Consider the following 20,419-nt stretch of genomic DNA (forward strand, 5'->3'; position numbering starts at 1 on the left):
TTTATTTAACTAGCTCGTTCTGACTCGTGCAATCTTCATTCGTGCTAATTTGACACTCAAAAAATTGTATATACCTAATTAATTCTGAGCTAAAAAATCCATGAATGTGTAGTCGGTAACATGTTTCCTATCCTATTTACAGGTCTACTTTTACTTGTCCAAGGGTCAACCGGAAATTTACTTTACTATAGTTTGTTTAAATGTGAAAGCTAATTCCTTCTAGTAGTTAGCATGCATGTAGATCTTTTTAATTATAATTTACTATCTAAGGATAATGTAAGGACCGTCAGAAACAAAAAGTAATAATTAATTTATGATTAAAAAAAAAAATCTCCATCACTGGGCATCGCAAATTCTTCTTTTCATATTTAAAATTTCAGATAATTATCCTTTCTACTAGCTATGCATGCACTTTGTTCCACAAAAGAAAAGAAATAATTCTGACTTAATTTCTTAATTATCTCATCTATGATGGCATCTTATCAGTATGGTAAGATTGATGAGATCCCTTCACCATTGACCGTATGTATTACTCATTAAAAGTCACCAATTATATTTTAGCTTTAGGAATGAAGAAACTCTTGGTATGAAATGCTTGCCCTTTAATAGGCCATATGCAGGTTGAACCCATAAACTTCGAATTAATCGAGCCAATAAATTTATGATACGAAAGAAAATAAAAAGAATATTGGAAACTCCATAGATCCTACTAGGAAGGTGGTGAGGAAGGTCACAAAACAAAGATACACAAGAATTTGCAATGCTATATAGAAGCACACCAACCAAAAAGCAAACATACATTTTATCAAAGTCACCATCTCTAAAGTCTTTCTTAGGTCTTATTGGTTTGTTTTCTCAAGCACAATGAGCTCCAACTTCCTAGAAACAAGCAATTCTCAAAGAGGAAACCCTAGCTTTACTTCTCCTTTTCGTTACTCACATATGACTCAAGATTGTGGTTATAATTTTCAAGATTGTGATTTTAATAATTTTCAGGATTTTGAATCTTCTTCATTTCTTGATCAGCTGCTTGTTGATTATTCTCCTACCAATAACAACTTCAACACTTCTCTTTCAGAAAATCCCAACATGCAGGAAATAAGTAGTACCAATATTAATCGCTTGAAAGAGTAAGTGATCAAGCTAGCTAAGAAGATCTTGGCTATAATTAGTGGTCATTCTATTTTTAATATTTTCATAATTCTTGGTATATTTTCTTTATGTAGTTTTTGATGTTTTTACAGAAAAGCCGAAGAGGGGAAAAAGAAAGAGAAGATGAATGAAAGACATGTACAAGCTATTGCTTTTAGAACAAAGACTCAACTTGAGATCTTGTATGATGGATATAAATGGAGGAAGTATGGGAAGAAGAAGGTGAAAAGTAACACAAATCTAAGGTAAATTATAAATTATGAGCTCATGCATGCAAATCTTTCCAATATGATGATCAATACTCATGTAGATCTGTTGATTGTAATTCTATATATTTATTCTATCTTTGTTCGCTTTTACTTTTTTCAGAAATGTTAGAAGAAGATTTTCACATAAATCAAAAGGCATTTTTTTGTGTTAAAATCTATCGATTAAATCAGTCAAATTAACAAAAAGTAAGTAATAAGTTACTGATCTCAAACTTCAAAACGATACGAAAATACTTTTTTGTGGTCCTGGACATGATCATGCTCTAGATTTGACTGCCCTTGAGTTTCTTGCCTTTTGAAATGCATCTTTTTTGTCCTTACCAGGTAAACCTGTGTCTAAAAATGAGAAAATAAGAATCTCAAATAAATTGAGAGAATGATCATCCTCGCTGACCAAGTTATTAATTTACTATGTATTATGTATACCTTGAAGATTAGGGCCACTGCTATATATTACGGAGCTATATAGTGGTTTCACTCGAACTCCCTTCGTCGAAGAGTTATATGTCAAAATTAACAAGCAATACATGCGAATTTTGACCACAGTCTCAACTATACGCTTATGCTTCCCAATGGCGGATCTACGTTGATAGATCTAGGGTGCTTCAGCACCCAGTATATTTGGGGTACTACACTATTTATTTATATAGAGAAACTAATGATACACAAAAAAATTATTGTTGAGCACCCATCCCTCTTCATGAACTTCAAACTAAAAGTAATTAAGCACCCATAATATAAAATTTTTGGATGCGCCACTGAGTCGCTTCCCCAGAACGATGGCAAAAAATTAAAAGAAGAAACAACTGCCCGGAAAAATTATGTAAAATATTTAACGTGGCTCGCGTGTATTATACGCGCTGGTTAAATCTGGTGTTGACATCTAGGGTAGTAATAAATCCACTTCAAACAAGTATAAGGAGATAATAGGTCTCTCGCAAAGTTAAGGTCGACGAAGTTACTAGGGATTTCTCTCCGGTGTTTGCTAAGATGCTCCGATCTTTGGTTGACGCTATTATGTGAAAAAGACCCCAATTTTCTCAAAGATTAGAGATGTCACTGTCCATCACCTTACCTCACATGGGAGGCCCCGCGCCAAGTGATTCTCCCCCAAAAAACTCTCTGGCGTACCTTTGATCCATTGAGCGAGGGTCCTTCCACACGGAATTCCCGGATCACTATGACCGACGCTGCGGTAACGAGCCGTAAGAAAGATGAGCAGAGCATTCCTTCTGCCGCCTTTATAGTAGTAGGATAAAATATCCATTTTCAGGGTATTTTATGTATTGTGTGTGTGTGTGTGTGTGTGTGTGTGTGTGTGTGTATATATATATATATATATATATATATATATATATATATATATATATATATATATATATATATATATATATCTATATTTAGGAAAATATCTTGGTCTAGGAAAATAGGAGAGAAAAGCATGTTTCCTAAATATATATCCAATATGATATTTAGACATGGAAAGACGTCACAACACTAGTGTAGAAAGAGTGTACTTTGATTTTGGCATATAAAAATAAATGAGTCAAAATAGTGTGAATTGTCATGGCATTACATACTTAAGGACACTAACACAAGTATGTACAATAGACTAGTTTGGATTTATGCTTGGTAGGGTGGTACATAAGCTATATTTCTGCTGAGAAGATTGACAGAAGAATATTGAGAGGGGAAATTCCCACTAGATATTCATGATAATAAGTCAGAGAAATTAAATCATACTATAACATGCAAAGAGTAGTCCTTCATTTGGTGGGTGCTTAATTAGAAAATAATAGATCAATCATGTATGTGAGAATAGTGGGAGCATATGTATTAATGCTGGTGTGAATTATGATAATTGAATTCATTAAAGTAAAACGAGACAGACCTATCACATGTAAGGAAGTTAGTAAAAAACATATTTACAATTCTCTCTGAATTACTATGGATTTAGTTGGAAAAAAATACAACAATATGAAGATGAAAATCTATATAGGTGATGGTAAATTAGTTGAGTTTAAGATTCTCTTTTGTCACACTTACATTAGGTCTAATGTTTAATCTAGTAAGACTCACATGTTAAAAAGTAGAGATGAGTGTCAAATTTAGAGAACCTCTATTTTCAAATAAGCATTAATTTGCTAAAAGACAAATTGTTTAGCATTAAATTGGTCTGTATATATAGATTATACTCATATAGTCGAATCCTCCAACTAGTTATATTTTTGGTTTCCTTCTTTAGCATCACAAATGAATCCTTTATTATAGTCTGAAATAAGTTCTACTGAAAACACATGTAGAAACAAAAAGAATCTTGATGTATTACTTCCCATGAAGTCACCGGATGAATTGTCGAGTAAATAGATCAGATCCAGACATGGTTGTTGCTTCGCGGCGATACAGACTCGACCCGCTCCTATCCACTCCGGGGTACCATAGCATGTTGGGAATAAGGAGGAATAATGGACGTAACCAGTCCCTTGGTTGGAGGCTGTGCCGCCCTACCTTTCGATCGATACACAACTGAGGAGGCCGATCACAAACGCTACAGGTGCGGGAACGATCCTGGTCAGGGAAGACTAAGACGGCGCCTCGCATATGGATAGCATGAGGGCACTTATGCCCCGAAGGCGGGGCCTTATGGGGAAGGGGCAGCCCAATAGGGACAACACACCCTCCCCTTTATTTTCTTCTCTTTTTATTATTTCTTTCCATTATATTTAACCAAATACTAACAAAAGAATCACATGTACATATCAAGAGGGAGGACACACTAGGAAATGAACTAATGATATGTTTACTTATTGTGCAAAACTAAATAGGAATTACTACAAGTGTTCAAGTGGAGGGTGCAAGGTAAAGAAGAGGATAGAAAGAGATGCACATGACTCAAGCTATTTGATTACTACATATAAAGGCAGACATAACCATGAAAGCTCCTCTGTAGTTTACAACCATGAAATTCCACTCAGTTTTCTCAATGAATGTACACTACAAGCAATTCCCATTGGTCTTATTGATGAGACAGTCTCAACTTCACAAATTTTATAAGAAATAATTGGACATTATATTATACTTCTATTTCATTAGTATATCATGTGATCTAGTTATGTAACTTCTCGCAATTTACAACTAGCATATAACTGTAATGTCTTATAGCTGATCAGCCATGAGAAACATTGTTGTAAGTGTAAAAAGGTTTTAATCGATACTACTTATCATGTAAAACATACTTACCTGATAAGTAATATTTATTTGTTTAAAGTTTTTTCCTGCTTATGTGACCATGTCACATCATCGTATGAGAAACCTTGTTGTGATGTATGAATATTTTTAAGGGAATTTTACGCTGTATAGCTGCACGTTCAAAAGTAATATCTCTATAATATATATATATATATATATATATATATATATATATATATATATATATATATATATATATATATATATAATTTATACAGATTGACTAGCGGATACAAATATTTTGGGTCAATTGTGTAACTTAATTTCCCCTTTTTTAATCGATGCGATGAGAAAACGTTTTCGTACATTCTCTAAATATTAAGATTTAATTAGTGAAAAATAAATTAATCGAGTTCTGTTTAGTTCTAATATCAACTAAATCATCTATCTAGGATAACTGTACGTATGAAAAATAGAGATCAATCAAAATGTTATTAGAGTATTACATGTGATAAGATGATATCTTTCAATATGAAATGCAAGATTTATAGAAAGATCGTACACCGGTCTATTATATATCTGAGTGAACGTTGGGTAAATGCTTATGTTATGGTAGAGGTGCAACCATACAAGAGTAAACAAAATTAGAAATGATCTCTTTCAACACAAAAGGCAAATACTACACATGAATGATAAATCAGAGAAAGTCGCTTGAGATGTCCTACGTCGACCTCCAAATATATACTAGTCTTTAGATATGAAACAATGTTGATAGAATGCGTTAAAAATGGATGAAGTAGAACTAAAATCATATAAAATAAAGTTGTTTCGAAGACCTAAACTATCTCTGAATCTGTCACGATCCAAAACCCACTATAGACCGTGATGACGCTCAACGTCGCCGTTAGGCAAGCCAACAGTGAACTATCATATTAGTTGTTTATTTTATTTTTTTCGAAATCATAAAGTTTATTAAGTGAAGAAACTTACACATTTAAAATTATGGGTACATATATAATTAGTAAGGCATAAAGATAAAAGGTGATAATAATGTGCAAATCCATAATTGTCAACTAGAATATCCCAAAACTCAGTGTCACAAGTGCATAATCATTTACTAAAGAGTACAATAATAATACAATATCTGTCTGAAATATAAATTAGACATGATAGAGTAAATAATACGATGAAGACTCTGTGGGCCTATGCGCAAGGGTCTACACTCAGCAGTTGCGCCTATGCGCAAGGGTGACCACCAAATAAACCTGTCAGATCCTTCACATTTAGTGCAGAAGTGTAGCATGAGTACGTAAATCAACGCGCACCCAGTAAGTATCTAGCCTAATCGGAGAAGTAGTGACGAGGGGTCGAGATCGACACTTACTAATAGTCTAATAAATCAGTATGATAAATCACAAACCGATATGTAGCGCAACCGTGATAATGAGGTAGAACAGCAGCTAGCATAATAATCCAACATTTCTTTCAACTATATAAATCTCTCAAACGTCCTACGCTATCTCAACAGATTAGAAATATCAAATACATTCTTAAACGAATAAGGAATACCATATAAATGCTATGTCTCAATAAAAGGGGAATCTCATAAATATCCGGACTGCTAGCGGTATCATGCACGATTATGCCGAGGTCGTACGGTCCCGATCAAGAGTGGTGTGTACACTGCCGAGGGTCGATCGACGCGAACCAGAGATGCATCTCACTATACTACCGAGGCATTCGGTCCGATCCACAAGAAAGGAAAGAGCTTATCAAATTACGAGACACATACTTACAATAGAGGTACATGAGCATAAAATGAATATAAACTTTATCGTTTCTCAAATAATTTGCCAACAACTCAAGGTGATAAGGCTCAACCTAATATATATTTCTAAATCAATTAAAATTATAAATTCAATTAATCAGGCTAGTAGATTGGGTTCATATAATTCAAATATTACATGATAGAGTGCTAAGTCAATCCGGACATAAATATGCTTTAGCTACGTACGGACTCTCGTTACTTCGCGCGTACGCAACACCCACAACTAGTAGCACACAACAATTTTAATACCTACGGGTAGTTTCCCCCTCACAAAGTTAGACATGAGACTTACCTTACTCTGAAATACCATAACTGGCTCCAACGCCTCTTTAGCACCTCAAACCAAAGCCCAACGATCCGAAACTAGTCAAACAATCATGAAAACAAATAAGAATATACTCCAATACTCGTAGTTAATCAATTTATAATAATTTTTAACTCAACTTGAAAAGTCAACAAAGTCAACCCTCGGGCACACGTGCCCGGATTCCGAAAATATTCGAAGATAAACATTACTCATAACATCACGAACTCAAATATATAACTTATTCCCAATTCCATGTCCAATTTCGTGGTCAAAATCCAAAATATCAAATTCCAGATTTTCTTCTAAAATCTCACAATTCTTCATAAAATTTCATACTTAAATCCACATATAAACCATGTATTCAACTCACAAGGTGTAGAAATCACTTACTTTAAGATTGATGAGGAAAATGGCGCTCCAAAATCGTCCAAAGTCGGCTCCTACGGAAGAAATGAGGTAAAAATTAGTCAAACCCCCGATTTTAAAATAACACTGCCCAGTCCGACCTTCTTCGCGAACGCGGCAAGGCCCTCGTGTTTGCAAAGCGCTACCAGCTCTTACTCCCCAGCTCCTCTACGCGAACGCGAGACAGGGCCCGCGAACGTAAAGCTTTACGAGCCTGCCCATCACGAACGCGACTGACCAATCGCGAATGCGAAGACCAACTTCCCCTGCCAGGCCAGCTTCTCGTACGCGAACGCGACCAGGCGTTCGCGAATGCGAAGCACCACTGCCTAACACTTCGCAAACACAAACTCCCTATCATGAACGCGTAGAACAAAGGCGCAAACTCAATTCCTTCCTCACGAATGTGTGAGACCCTTCGCGTTCGTGAAGAATAAAACCAGCACCAGCAACAGCAGCCAAACTTGGTCCGAAACCACCCCGAAACACACCCGAGGCCCCGTCCAATCACACCAACAAATCCCAAAATATAACACAAACCTGCTCGAGGCCTCAAATCGCACCAAATAACATCAAAGCTATGAATCGACGATCGAAACCTTCTTTCAACTTTCAAATATTCAAACTTCGACGAACGTGTCCGATTCATACTTAAATATTCCAGAATAATGCCAAACTTTACACACAAGTCATAAATCACGATATGAACCTATTCCAAGGCTCGGGACCCCAAACGGATATCGATAACACCAATGTCCACCTCAAACCAAACTTAAGAAATTCTAAAACCTTCAAAATGCCAACTTTTCATAATAAGCGCTGAAATGCTCATGGATCACCCGATACTCAACTCGAATATTCACTCAAATCCGAAATCATCATACAAACCTATTGGAACCTTCAAATTCCGATTCCGAGGTCATTTACTCAAAAGTCAAAACTTGGTCAATTCTTCCAACTTAAAGCTTCTGAATTCAAAATTTTCCATCCGAATCAACTCCGAACTTTCTGAAATCGATTCCAACTAAGCGTACAAGTCACAAAATTTGAAGTGAAGCTACTCAAGGTCTCAAACTGCCGAACGACGTGCTAGAGCTCAAAATGACTGATCGGGTCGTTACAGAATCCATGCATCAGACTTGGCAAAAAATAAGCTCATTAGGAAGAAAAAAACCATATAAGTGATATGAAAGTTAGGGTTAAGGTCTGGTCATGTAGGTATGTATATTTAGTTCCAGTATTTACTATTAGAATCTTTTTATCTGGTTAGATACTTTTATGTCAATGAAAAATGTAGGAAACTTTTGTTGTTGTTATTGTTGTTGTTGTTGTTGTTGTAGTATTTTGTTGTTATTGTTGTTGTTGTTGTTCGTGAAGTTACACATTATTAACAATGTTAACCTTCTGAATTTATTCGACGTAAGATTATTCTTGAATTAATAATTTTAAGATTCAATAACTATATAAATGTATACTTTGACATATTTTTCTTCATCAAAAATGTTTGTCTTCCTTAACTTTTAATTTTTTTTAATAGAACTATATAGTTGAGTATTTTTCCAAATTTTACTCTATTTTATATTTTTTGTCAATAAAAAAAGAGAAAGGAATTATGTACTAACTACAAACTGACGGTTACAGCAGGATTAGTAGTCTCTCGTCCAAAATCTAATAGTAGTACTTATCCACATTAAATATTAACATCTAATTAAAATATTACCTAAAGAGTTCAACCAATCAAAGTGAAAATGCATATCACTTAATTATATTATGATCTAGTGGATTGAATAACTTTTTTTTAGTGCCAACAAAGTGTATGTATTCTTGGTTAATAAAAATACAAGTATAGGCTTGTGGACACGATTCTTTCGTGAAGCGCTCAAATGTTCAATTTAAACCAAGAGGGTTTTCAAATTTTTCCAACTCAATTTACCAATTAAATGATAAAAATAATCATAGATTCAGGTAATTTAACCAATATTGAGTTAAGAACACTTACCCCATTGTTTTCTCTGAAAATCACCCAAAATCGCCTCAAATTCGAGCTCCAAATCGTCAAAAACTGAAAATGGGAAGAACTTAAACTCACTGCCCAGGCTTTTCTTCTTCGCGAACGCGGTCAGTGCCTCGTGTTCGCGAAGCACAAAATATCTCCCGTCCAAATTCCTCCTTCACGAATGCGACATCACCCTCGCGTTCACGAAGCACAAACTGCCTTTGCCTCAATGCCTTCTACGTGAACGCGTTCAACCCATCGCGAATGCGATGCTTCGTTCCCCCTCACTACGGGAACGCGACACCCCCTACGCGAACGCGTACACCAATTACCTGGGGTCCTCAACTGCTTCCTCTCTTCTTCGTGAACGCGTAACACCTCTCGCGTTCGCGATGCACACCCAGTCCACCCTTCGCGAACGCGTGTTTCTCTTCGCGAACGCGAAGAGCAAATATTGCCAGCCTCTCAGTTCCTCTTCACGAACGCGATGAAGGAAACCAGATGGTGCATCAGAAAAATTCTAGCAGAGTTCCAAGTCTAAAATCCAACCCGTTAACCATCTGAAACTCACCCGAGCCCCTCGGGACCTCGACTAAATATACCAACAAGTTCTAAAACATCATACAGGCCTAGTCAAATCCTCAAATGACCTCAAACAACGCTAAAACCATGAATTACACCCCAATTCAAGCCTAATGAACTTTAAAATTTTTAATTTCTACAAACGACTCCGGAACCTATCAAATCATGTCCGATTATCCTCAAATTTTGCACACAAATCATAAATGACATAACAGAGGTATTTCAATTTTCAGAATCGAATTCCGACCCCGATATCAAAAAGTCAACCCCGCGGTCAAACTTCTCAAAAATTAAACTTTCGGCATTTCAAGCATAATTCCTCTTCGGACTTCCAAATAATATTTCAGACACGCTCCTAAGCCCAAAAGCACCATATGGAGCTATTGGAATCATCAAAATTTAAATCTGAGGTCGTTTACACATAGGTCCATATCAGATCCACTTTTCTAATTTAAAATTTTTAATTGTGAGACTAAGTGTCTCATTTGACTCCGAGTTCCTTCCGGAACCAAACCAACTAACCTGATAAGTCATAAATCAATTGCAAGAAATAAATTGAGCAGTAAATGGGGGAACGGGGTTATAATATTCAAAATGACCGTCTGAGTCGTTACATTCTCCCCCTCTTAAACAAACGTTCGTCCTCAAATGGGTTTAGAATAATACCTGGAGTCTCAAATAAGTGTGGATATTTGTTCTGCATCTCCTGCTCAGTCTCCAAAGTAGCTTCTCTGACTGGCTGGCCTCTCCACTGCACCTTCACTAATGCTATGTTCTTTGACCTCAGCTTTCGAACCAGCCGGTCTAAAATAGCCACCGGCTCCACATCATAAGTCAAATTACCGTCCAGCTATACTGTACTGAAATCCAGAATGTTAGACGGATCCCCGACATACTTTCGGAGCATGGATACATGGAACACTGGATGAACACCTGATAGACTAGGTGGCAAAGCAAGTTCATAAGCCACCTCCCCAATTTTCTTAAGTATCTCAAAAGGCCCAATATACTGAGGGCTCAACTTGCCCTTTTTCCCGAACCTCAACACACCCTTCATGGGCAAAATCTTGAGCAGAACCTTCTCCCCAACCATGTGAACAACATCACGAACCTTCCTGCCGGCCTAACTCTTCTGTCTAGACTGTGCTGTGCGAAGACGTTCTTGAATAACTTTGACCTTCTCTAAAGCATCCTGAACCAAGTCAGTACTCAATAGCTTAACCTCACCCGGCTCAAACCAACCCACCGGATACCGACACCGTCTCCCATATAAAACTTCATACGGAGCCATCTGAATGCTTGACTGTTAGCTATTATTGTAAGCAAACTCTGCGAGTGGCAGAAATTGATCCCAAGAACCCCCAAAATCAATGACACAAGCGCACAGCATATCCTTCAATATCTGAATAGTGCGCTCCGACTATCCGTCCGTCTGAGGGTGAAATGATGTACTCAACTGAACTTGTGTGCCCAATTCTCGCTGCACTGCCCTCCAAAACTGTGAGGTAAACTGCGTACCCTGATCTAAAATAATGGACACCGGCACACCGTGTAGGCGAACAATCTCGCGAATATAAATCCCAGCCAACCGCTCCGAAGAATAATTAGTACCGACTGGAATAAAATGCCCAGATTTGGTCAACCGATCTACTATCACCCAAACAACATCAAACTTTCTCAAAGTCCATGGGAGTCCAACTATGAAGTCCATGGTAATACGCTCCCACTTCCACTCCGGAATTTCAAGTCTTTGTAGTAATCTGCCTAGTCTCTAGTGCTCGTACTTTACCTGTTGAGAATTTAAACACCGAGATACAAAACCAACTATATCTTTCTTCATCCGCCTCCACCAATAGTGCTGCCTCAAATCCTGATACATCTTTGCGGTGCCTGGATGAATAGAGTACCCCGAACTGTGAGCTTTGTGGAGGATCAGCTCATGCAAACCACCTACATTAGGCACACATAGCCTCTTATGCATCTGTAATACACCGTCGTCTGCAATAGTGACTTCCTTGGCATCACCGTGTTGAACCGTGTCCTTAAGAACAAGCAGATGTGGATCATCACACTGACGCTCTCTAATGCGATCATATAAGGAAGACCGAGAAACCACATAGGCCAAAACTCGATCCGGCTCGAAAATATCCAATCTAAAAAACTGATTAGCCAAGGCCTGAACCTTCAAGGCTAAAGGCCTCTCTTCTACTGGTAAGTATGCTAAGCTGCCCAAACTCTCTGCCTTACGACTCTAGGCATCGGCCACCACATTGGCCTTTCCGGGATGATAGAGAATGTTGGTATCATAATCCTTAAGCAAATCCAGCCACCTTCGCTGCCGCAAGTTAAGATCCTTCTGTTTAAACAAATATTGTAGACTCTGATGATCGGTATACACCTCACACTGGACACCTCTGAAAATCACCCAAAATCGCCTCAAATCCGAGCTCCAAATCGTCAAATCCCATTTTTAGAACTTAAACTCACTGCCTAGGCTTTTCCTCTTCGCGAATGCGGTCAGTGCCTCGCGTTCACGAAGCACAAAATATCTCCCGTCCAAATTCCTCCTTCAGGAACGCGACATCACCCTCGCGTTTGCGGAGCACAAAATGCCTCTACCTCAATGCCTTCCACGCGAACGCGTTCAACCCATCGCGAATGCGATGCTTCGTTCCCCCTCACTACTCGAACGCGACACCCCCTACGCGAACGCATAGACCAATTGCCTAGGGTCCTCAGTTGCTTCCTCTCTTCTTCGCGAATGCGTAACACCTCTCGCGTTCGTAATGCACACCCAGTCCACCCTTCACGAACACATGCTTCTCTTCGCGAACGCGAAGAGCAAATATTGCCAGCCTCTCAATTCCTCTTCGCGAACGCGATGAAGGAAACCAGATGTTGCATCAGAAAAATTCCAGCAGAGTTCCACGTCCAAAATCCAACCCGTTAACCATCCGACACACACCCGAGCCCCTCGAGACCTCGACCAAATATACCAACGAGTCCTAAAACATCATACGGACCTAGTCGGATCCTCAAATCACCTCAAACAATGCTAAAACCATGAATTACACCCATATTCAATTCTAATGAACTTTGAAATTTCTAATTTCTACAAACGACTCCGGAACCTATCAAATCACGTCCGATTGACCTCAAATTTTGCACACAAGTCATAAATGACATAACATAGGTATTTCAATTTTCAAAATTAGATTCCGACCCCGATATCAAAAAGTCAACCCCCCGGTCAAACTTCTCAAAAATTAAACTTTCGGTATTTCAAGCCTTATTCCTCTACGGACTTCCAAATAATATTCCGGACACGCTCCTAATCCCAAAATCACCATACGGAGCTATTGGAATCATAAAAATTCAAATCCGAGGTCGTTTACACATAGGTCCATAGCCGGTCCACTTTTCTAACTTAAAATTTTCAATTATGAGACTAAGTGTCTCATTTCACTCCGAGTTCCTTCTGGACCCGAACCAACTAACCAGATAAGTCATAAATCAATTGCAAGACATAAATTGAGTAGTAAATGGGGGAACGGGGGTTATAATATTCAAAATAACCGGCCGGGTCGTTACAGGGACTTGCCTGCAAAATTCGGTGTCACTTAGAGTTGATTTGATATGGTTCGGACGCTTAGTTGTGATTCAAGAAGATCTTGAAGTTCATTGTGATTCTCATGCATTTGGCATCTGATTCGTGCTTCTAGAGGTTATTTTAGTGATTCGATCACACGAGCGAGTTCGTGTTTTGTGTTTGGACTGGTGTGGGTGTTTGGTTTGGAGCCTCGGGGCCTCGGGTGAGTTTCAGATTGGTTTAAGATTGATTTTGTTAAATTATTGAGTATTACTGGTTCCATCGCATTTGCAATGTTTTTGTCGCAAATGCTACTACCGCATTTGCGAACCTGGGTTGCCAGGGAAGGGATCGCATTTGCGAAGAAATGATCGCCTTTGCGAAGCCTGTAGAGTTTGCATTTGCAAACTCTGTATCGCATTTGCGATGAAGGCCTAACTGAGTAGGGTCGCTTTTGTGATAAACTGGTCGCTTTTGCGAAGACCAATGTCCGCATTAGCTTCATTTTATCATGTTTTTAAACCCTAACCTCGATGGGAGGTGATATTGTGGAAGGATTTTCATACCAAACCATTGGGTAAGTGCCACTAATCAATTTTTAGTTATATTTTATGATTATACATTAGATTTAACATCAAATTCATGAGAATCTAATGGAAAAATTTGGGGATTTTGTCAAAGTTTTGAAAAATAAAAATTTGGAATTTGAGAGTCGAATTGGACTTGGATTTGGAAACAAAATACGTATATAAACTTGTAGGGCTATGGGTAGTCAAGACCTACCCTTGGACCCGAGTTTTGACCGGGCGAGCACGAGGTTGACTTTTTGGAAATTGTATAAAGATCATAACTTTGTTAATTGAAATTGTTTTCTCGTGCATTGTTTGATGTATTTAAGTTGTCTTTGGCTAGATTGAGCCGAGCGGAGGTGAATTTGTAAAGGAAAAAGCTAATTTGAGTATTGATTTGGCCGAATTGAGGTAAGAGTCTTGCCTAACTTTGTATGGGGGAAACTACCCCTTAGGATTCGAGTTGATTATGCTAACTGTGTTATGTGAAAGTCGTGTACGCAAGGTGACGAGTGCGTACATAGGCCATATGTGGTATTTGACCGGTTTAGGTTATCTAGATTCTTTCTATGCCTTTAAGTGAATTGTCATGATGTGTTATATGTCTCATCGTTAATCTATGCTTATATCCTTTATTTGACATTGTTAACACTCACTGTACTTCTTACTTGATATTTTGCACTTATATGCTTTAGTTGAAGTTGTTGCCTTCCTTATTGTCTTGTGACCTCTTAATCGTTGCGTTCCTTCCATGAATCCGTACTAATATGCTACTTGTTTTAATTGTTGTAATTGCACACCTTAGTTGTCTCGTCCTTCATTTGTCATGTTGCTTTTGTAATATTTATTGCGCTCCTTGATTTTTATGTGATTCCTTCATTGCCGTGTACTCATATCCTATGATTGTAAAAATTCTTGTAAATTGAGTATTGTATTGTTAATGTTATTGATTTATTTATTGATCGAGTTGCACGACGCTACATGAGGAATAAGGGAGGATTTATATTGATACGGTGGGATCGGGTTGCGCGCTGCAACAGGTAAAATAAGAGTAGATTAATATGGTAAAATAAGGGAGGATTATAATATTTGCTCTGATTATATGGTGGGATCGGGTTGCGCACCATAACATATAATTAATTATTATTATTATTGATATTTACATGGTGGAATAAGGAAAAATAGTGTTGTACGGTAGGATCGGGTTGTGCGCCGCAACAATTTATGTGTTTTGTATTTCTTGTTGTATTGTGTTGGCTTCGGTTCTTTCGTACGAGATTTTGAGGATTGGTATTTCTGGTTTTTACTAGTTTTCGAGGATTGAGTTGTTTTCATTAGTTTACTACTTTGCAGTCATTTCATGTTTTTCTTTCCTATTACTATTATTTTGGGGAATTAATTTTCAAGATGAATTTGCTACGCTGAGTCATTATCTCATACTTTGTTGAGTTATTAGTAACACAACTACTTTAAATAAAATAATCAATAATATGCTTACATTATGTGACTCGTAAGTTAAAATTTGTCGTTTCATTCGATGCCTTACTATTTTTAATAGTTGTCATATTTCACTTATCGATTTTTCAACTTAATCTCCTTACCCTATTTGATATTTCTACTTTACTTTTAAAAAGGAATTGCTATTATGTTTTAATTTATTTAAATTCTGTATTCAAATCAGTAGCTTATCCGATGCCTTACTTTATTTAAAAATGTTATTCTCTTCACCCAAAATATTTTCCAAAATAAACTCATTTCTCATTGATTTCCTGTTTCGTTCAGAAACTGTAATTTTACTTTGTTGTATATGAATAGATCCCTCGCATATTATTTGTAGCATTTGACACAGATACTATGTACTTGGTAGCACGTAGATTTTGCCGTGCGAAGTGATATGAAAAATATGGGCATAAGGTGTCATGTGTGTTAAAGGTTTGGAAGTTGTGATTTATGATTTGAGATTACGAGAAGAGGGATTGTTGAAATTCGTATATTAAAAATAATTTGGTTGGTTGAGTTTTCATCGTTTTCCCTACTTGAACACATTCATACTTCATCCATACCCCGACTATGTTGTTGCTTAATTACCTCGTTATTTCTCGTTGTCATTCGCGTTCCCCTTATCTTCACTGTTGATTGAAATTTGAATTCCTTCTGCTATTGGCCTTATATTGACATTCTTTCATTGTGTAATGACTCAACCGGTCATTTTAACTTTTATAACCCCATTTCCTAAAATAAAACTTCCCGTATGTGCTTTTAATAATTTATGACTTGCGGTAATGGTTGGTTCGGTCAACATTTTGAGAAAACGACCACGAAATAGAATTTTGACAATTCCAACAGCTCTGTATAGTGATTTTGGACTTAGGAACATGTTCGAAATTTTATTTGAAAGTTCGTAGTTAAATTAGGCTTGAAATGGCTAAAATAGGAATTTAAGTTTGGAAGTTTGATCGGGGAGTTGACTTTTTGATATCGGAGTCGGAATCCAGTTCCGAAAATTTTTATAGCTCCGTTATATCATTTATGACTTGTCTACAAAATTTTAGGTCAATCGGACTTGATTTGATAGGTTTCGACATCGAATGTAGAAGTTGGAAATTTTAAGTTACATTAAGCTTGAATTGGAGCATGATTCGTGGTTTTAGCGTCTTTTTATGTGATTTGAGGTTTCAAATAAGTTCGTATGATGTTTTAGGACTTGTTGGTATATTTGGTTGAGGCCCCGAGGGCCTCGAGTGAGTTTCGGATGGTTAACGGATCAAAAGTAGGACTTAAAATAGCTGCTGCAATTTTTCTCTTCTGCTGGAAATTTTGGGCTGTGATCAAGCCCAAGATCGAGACCCAAGATCGAGGGTCATGATCGAAGGCCCATGCTCGAGGGCCATGATCGAAGGCAAAGGCTCGAGGGCCATGATCGAATCCACGATCAAGGCCGAGGATCGAGACCATGATCGAGGGTCATGATCGAAGGCCTGCGCTCAAGGACCATGATCGAATCACGATCGAGACCGAGGATCGAGGTCATGATCGAGGCTGCCAAGGCAGAATTATAAAGGAGGGCATTCGTCTCATTCGCCATTTTTGACAAATTGGAGCTTGAGTAGAGGCGATTTTTGATAGATTTTCAAGGAAAGACATTGGGGTAAGTGATTCTAACTCGGATTTGGTCAATATACACGAATATATCATTTTTTTTACTATTTAATTAGTGTTTTGAGATTGAAATTTTAGAAATCTCATAGAAACGAATTTTTAAGATTTCGGTATCGATTCGGAGTCGGATTTGAGTGAAACCGGTATGGTTAGACTCGTAATTGAATGGGTTATCGGATTTCGTAACTTTCAATGGATTTCAAGACGTGGGCCCCACAGACGAATTTTTAATTAATTTTGGAATTTTTATTGAAAATGTAGTATTTTCTTATGTAATTGATTCTATAATTTTTGTGACTATATCAAATTATTTTTGGTTAGATTCGAGCTATTCAAAGTTGGATAATCGAGGAAAGGGTCTACTAGTAGATTAAATTGGAGCAAGACGAGGTAAGTCTCTTGTCTAATCTTGTGAGGGGGAAATTACCCCATAGGTGATTAAATTAAATAATTGTTGTTAATTGCGGGGGCTACGTACGCACGAGGTGACGAGAGTCCGTGCGTAGCTATTATTAATGCTAAAGTCCGGGTAGTTTAGGACTCAAAAGCATGAATTACTTGTGTAAATTGTATTCTTTACTTAATTAAATTATTTGATATATATATATATATATTGTTAATTTTAGGAAAATTATTAAAAGATGAAAATCTCATATGCTTAAATTTTCTGTTTAAATTAATTAATTGTTAAAATAAATTATTCATCCTCTCGAATTGATCTTATAATAAATATACTCTCCTTCCGGAGGTACATAAGAAAATGTCTTCCTTTCTTGTGGAGCGGGCCGAACGCCTCGGCAGGATAGATGCATCTATGGATCGCGTCGCACGTCCCTCGACAGTGTACACGACACTCTAGATCGGGTCGTACGACCTCGGCAGAAATCGTGCCTAATAATAATAATTACACGATACTTTGATAGTTTATTGCAGCTTGTAAAGCTAATTGATAAATTGGAAATTTATTAGAATTGAAGGGATTTAATTAATATATTGAGAATTGTTGCATTTGAAGGAATTTAATTATTTCTGATGATTAAATAAAATTATTGTTGACTTTGTGAATCATGCTGAGTTAAATAAATTCTATTTTATTCTATTTAATATTGTTGACCCTATCGTCTCTACAACTTTGAGATTAGGCTTGATATTTACTGGGTACATATTATTTACGTACTCATACTACACTAGCTGCACTTTTTGTGCAGGATCTGAGACAGGAACTAGTGGAGAACCTATCATTGCACATCCACGTTATCCAGAGGCGAAGTGGTGAGCTGCCTTTCTGAGTCGTTTTGCAGCTACAGTGCCTCTTCTTGCATTTTTATTCTGTCTATTTTTATTTCAGACAGTATTTAGAGTTTTGTATAATATACTAGATGCTCATACACTTGTGACACCAGGTCTTGGCATACACATTGATAGAATTTTGAATTTGTATTATTTTCTTGGATTGAAGTTAATCAGTATATTTTTTAATTTCTTTAATATTGCTAGAAAGAAATAATAAAATTACTTAGAAAATTATTCTGAAAATAATTGATATATGTTTAATTTATTTGTTGGCTTGCCTAGCTGTAGTGTTGGGCGTCATCACAACCTATAGGTGAAATTGGGTCGTGACACGTTGTAAGCTTTATGTCATATCCTGCACAGGTTTACATGTTCGGTAGGTGTCTTGACCCGTCCTCGTCACTACTCTACCGAGGTTAGGCTTGATACTTACTAGGTACCATGTGGTGTACTCATGCTACGGTTCTGCACATTTTTGTGCAGAACCAAGTACTTCGGATCGAGCTGGTCTTGAGACTTATGCTTGTGCGGCTGGATACTTCAAGGTACACCTGCTGAACGTTTGCAGGCTTCGAAGTCACCTTCTGTTGTATTTATTTCCAGCGTTTCCTATTATTCCAGAACAATGATGTATTCATTATATATAATTACTCTTATAAAGGCTTATGACTTGTACTACCGATTTTGGGATATTGTATCATATTGAGATTACTGGCTAATTTAGAAATTTCCGGTTCATGTTTAATAGTTGTTTAGTAGAACCTGTTATCATTTTAGTATGTGTTAGGGTTACCTAGTTTTAGAGATTAGGGTCCATCACGACTCCTTCGGATGGATATTAGGTCGTGACAAGTTGGTATTAGAGCTCTTAGTTCATAGGTGCTACGAGTCATAAGCAGGTTTAGTAGAGTCTTGCGGATCGGTACGGAGACGTCTGTACTTATCTTCGAGAGACTGCATAACTATTAGGAAATTGCACTTCTTTCATTCCTTATCATGAGGCATTGATTTATCTTGAAGCATATATCTTATATTCCTTAGCATCCACTCGTTTATATCTTTACGACACCTCCCTAACACAACATATAACCAGTCACCTGGTGGGAAGTGTTCTACACTCGCCTCCACGTCATTGCCACGTCACTGACACGTCAACACTATCATATTTCATAAAGATTATTTTTCAAGTCACCCAATCTTTTCTTCTCCGTTACCCACCACCAAACCTGTCACATCACCACCACCAAAACCGTCGCACCACCACAATCACAATCACAACAAATGATTCATTCCTAATAAGTCACTACCTTTCATTGAATTTCTAACATTTAGATAAGAAAAAGAAAGCTGAATTGCAAAGAGAGGAAGAAATAACATCCTTATTCCCATGGATCTTCCTCTTTCTCTAAAATGGGTAAAAAGATCTAAAACAAGAATAAAAATTCTGCTAATTAGTAATATAAAGAATTTACTTCTGATAAAAAGAAAAAAAATTAAAAATTAGAACCAACCAGAACCAAGAGTTATCCACAATAGATTAAGAAAAATAAAATTATCAAAAATTAAAAAAGATTAAGAAGAAGAATAAAATTATCAGTTTTTATTATTACACTAAAAATAAGTATAGGGTGGTATTAGAACGCCCGTAAAGGTTAAGTGTGAAACTTATTTTTCCGGACAAGTATATGATGCATCTTATGTATTTTCCCTACCTCTCCATTTTCTTGAAAAAGGAAAACAAAATAAAAAAGCTTTATCATCTTCTTATTCTACCCAAAACACCATTTTAGACAAAATTCATCTCTCAAAATAGTTCTAAACAACAAAAACCTCAAAGTTTCTTCTTCCTCAAATAATTTAAAAGACGAAAACCAACAATCCAGTGTGGTTATCAGCTTTGGTACGAATTAAATACTAAACTTTTTGGACCTGATTAACCAACAATGGGCAATATTTATTTGTAGGTACTTTCTTTCTCTAAAGTTGTCGAACCAATTTTCTCTAGAATAAATAGTTTTAATTTGGAGTTGGAAAATTTAAATTTCAATCACCTGCTCATCCTTTGAATTATCTTCATTTAA

General features: G+C 37.0%; 1 protein-coding gene across 1 annotated transcript; it reads left to right on the forward strand.

Annotated features, from left to right (window-relative positions):
* The first annotated feature begins 782 nt into the window (after positions 1–782).
* On the forward strand, positions 783–4,569 carry LOC107825063 (uncharacterized). The gene is made up of 3 exons (XM_075231853.1): positions 783–1,130; positions 1,245–1,397; positions 4,247–4,569. Exons 1-3 carry the CDS (start codon positions 865–867, stop codon positions 4,473–4,475), a joined length of 648 nt encoding a protein of 215 aa, XP_075087954.1. The 5' UTR covers positions 783–864; the 3' UTR covers positions 4,476–4,569.
* Positions 4,570–20,419: the final 15,850 nt, after the last annotated feature.

This window comes from Nicotiana tabacum, chromosome 15 (genome assembly GCF_000715075.1).
Source record: "Nicotiana tabacum cultivar K326 chromosome 15, ASM71507v2, whole genome shotgun sequence".
NCBI lineage: Eukaryota > Viridiplantae > Streptophyta > Magnoliopsida > Solanales > Solanaceae > Nicotiana > Nicotiana tabacum.

Excerpts from the sequence above, each read along its gene's own strand:
- LOC107825063 (XM_075231853.1), top strand. The coding sequence starts at position 865 with ATGAGCTCCAACTTCCTAGAAACAAGCAATTCTCAAAGAGGAAACCCT. Across the intron at positions 1,131-1,244 it reads AATATTAATCGCTTGAAAGA|AAAAGCCGAAGAGGGGAAAA; the intron begins GTAAGTGATCAA and ends ATGTTTTTACAG. Across the intron at positions 1,398-4,246 it reads AAAAGTAACACAAATCTAAG|GAATTACTACAAGTGTTCAA; the intron begins GTAAATTATAAA and ends AAAACTAAATAG.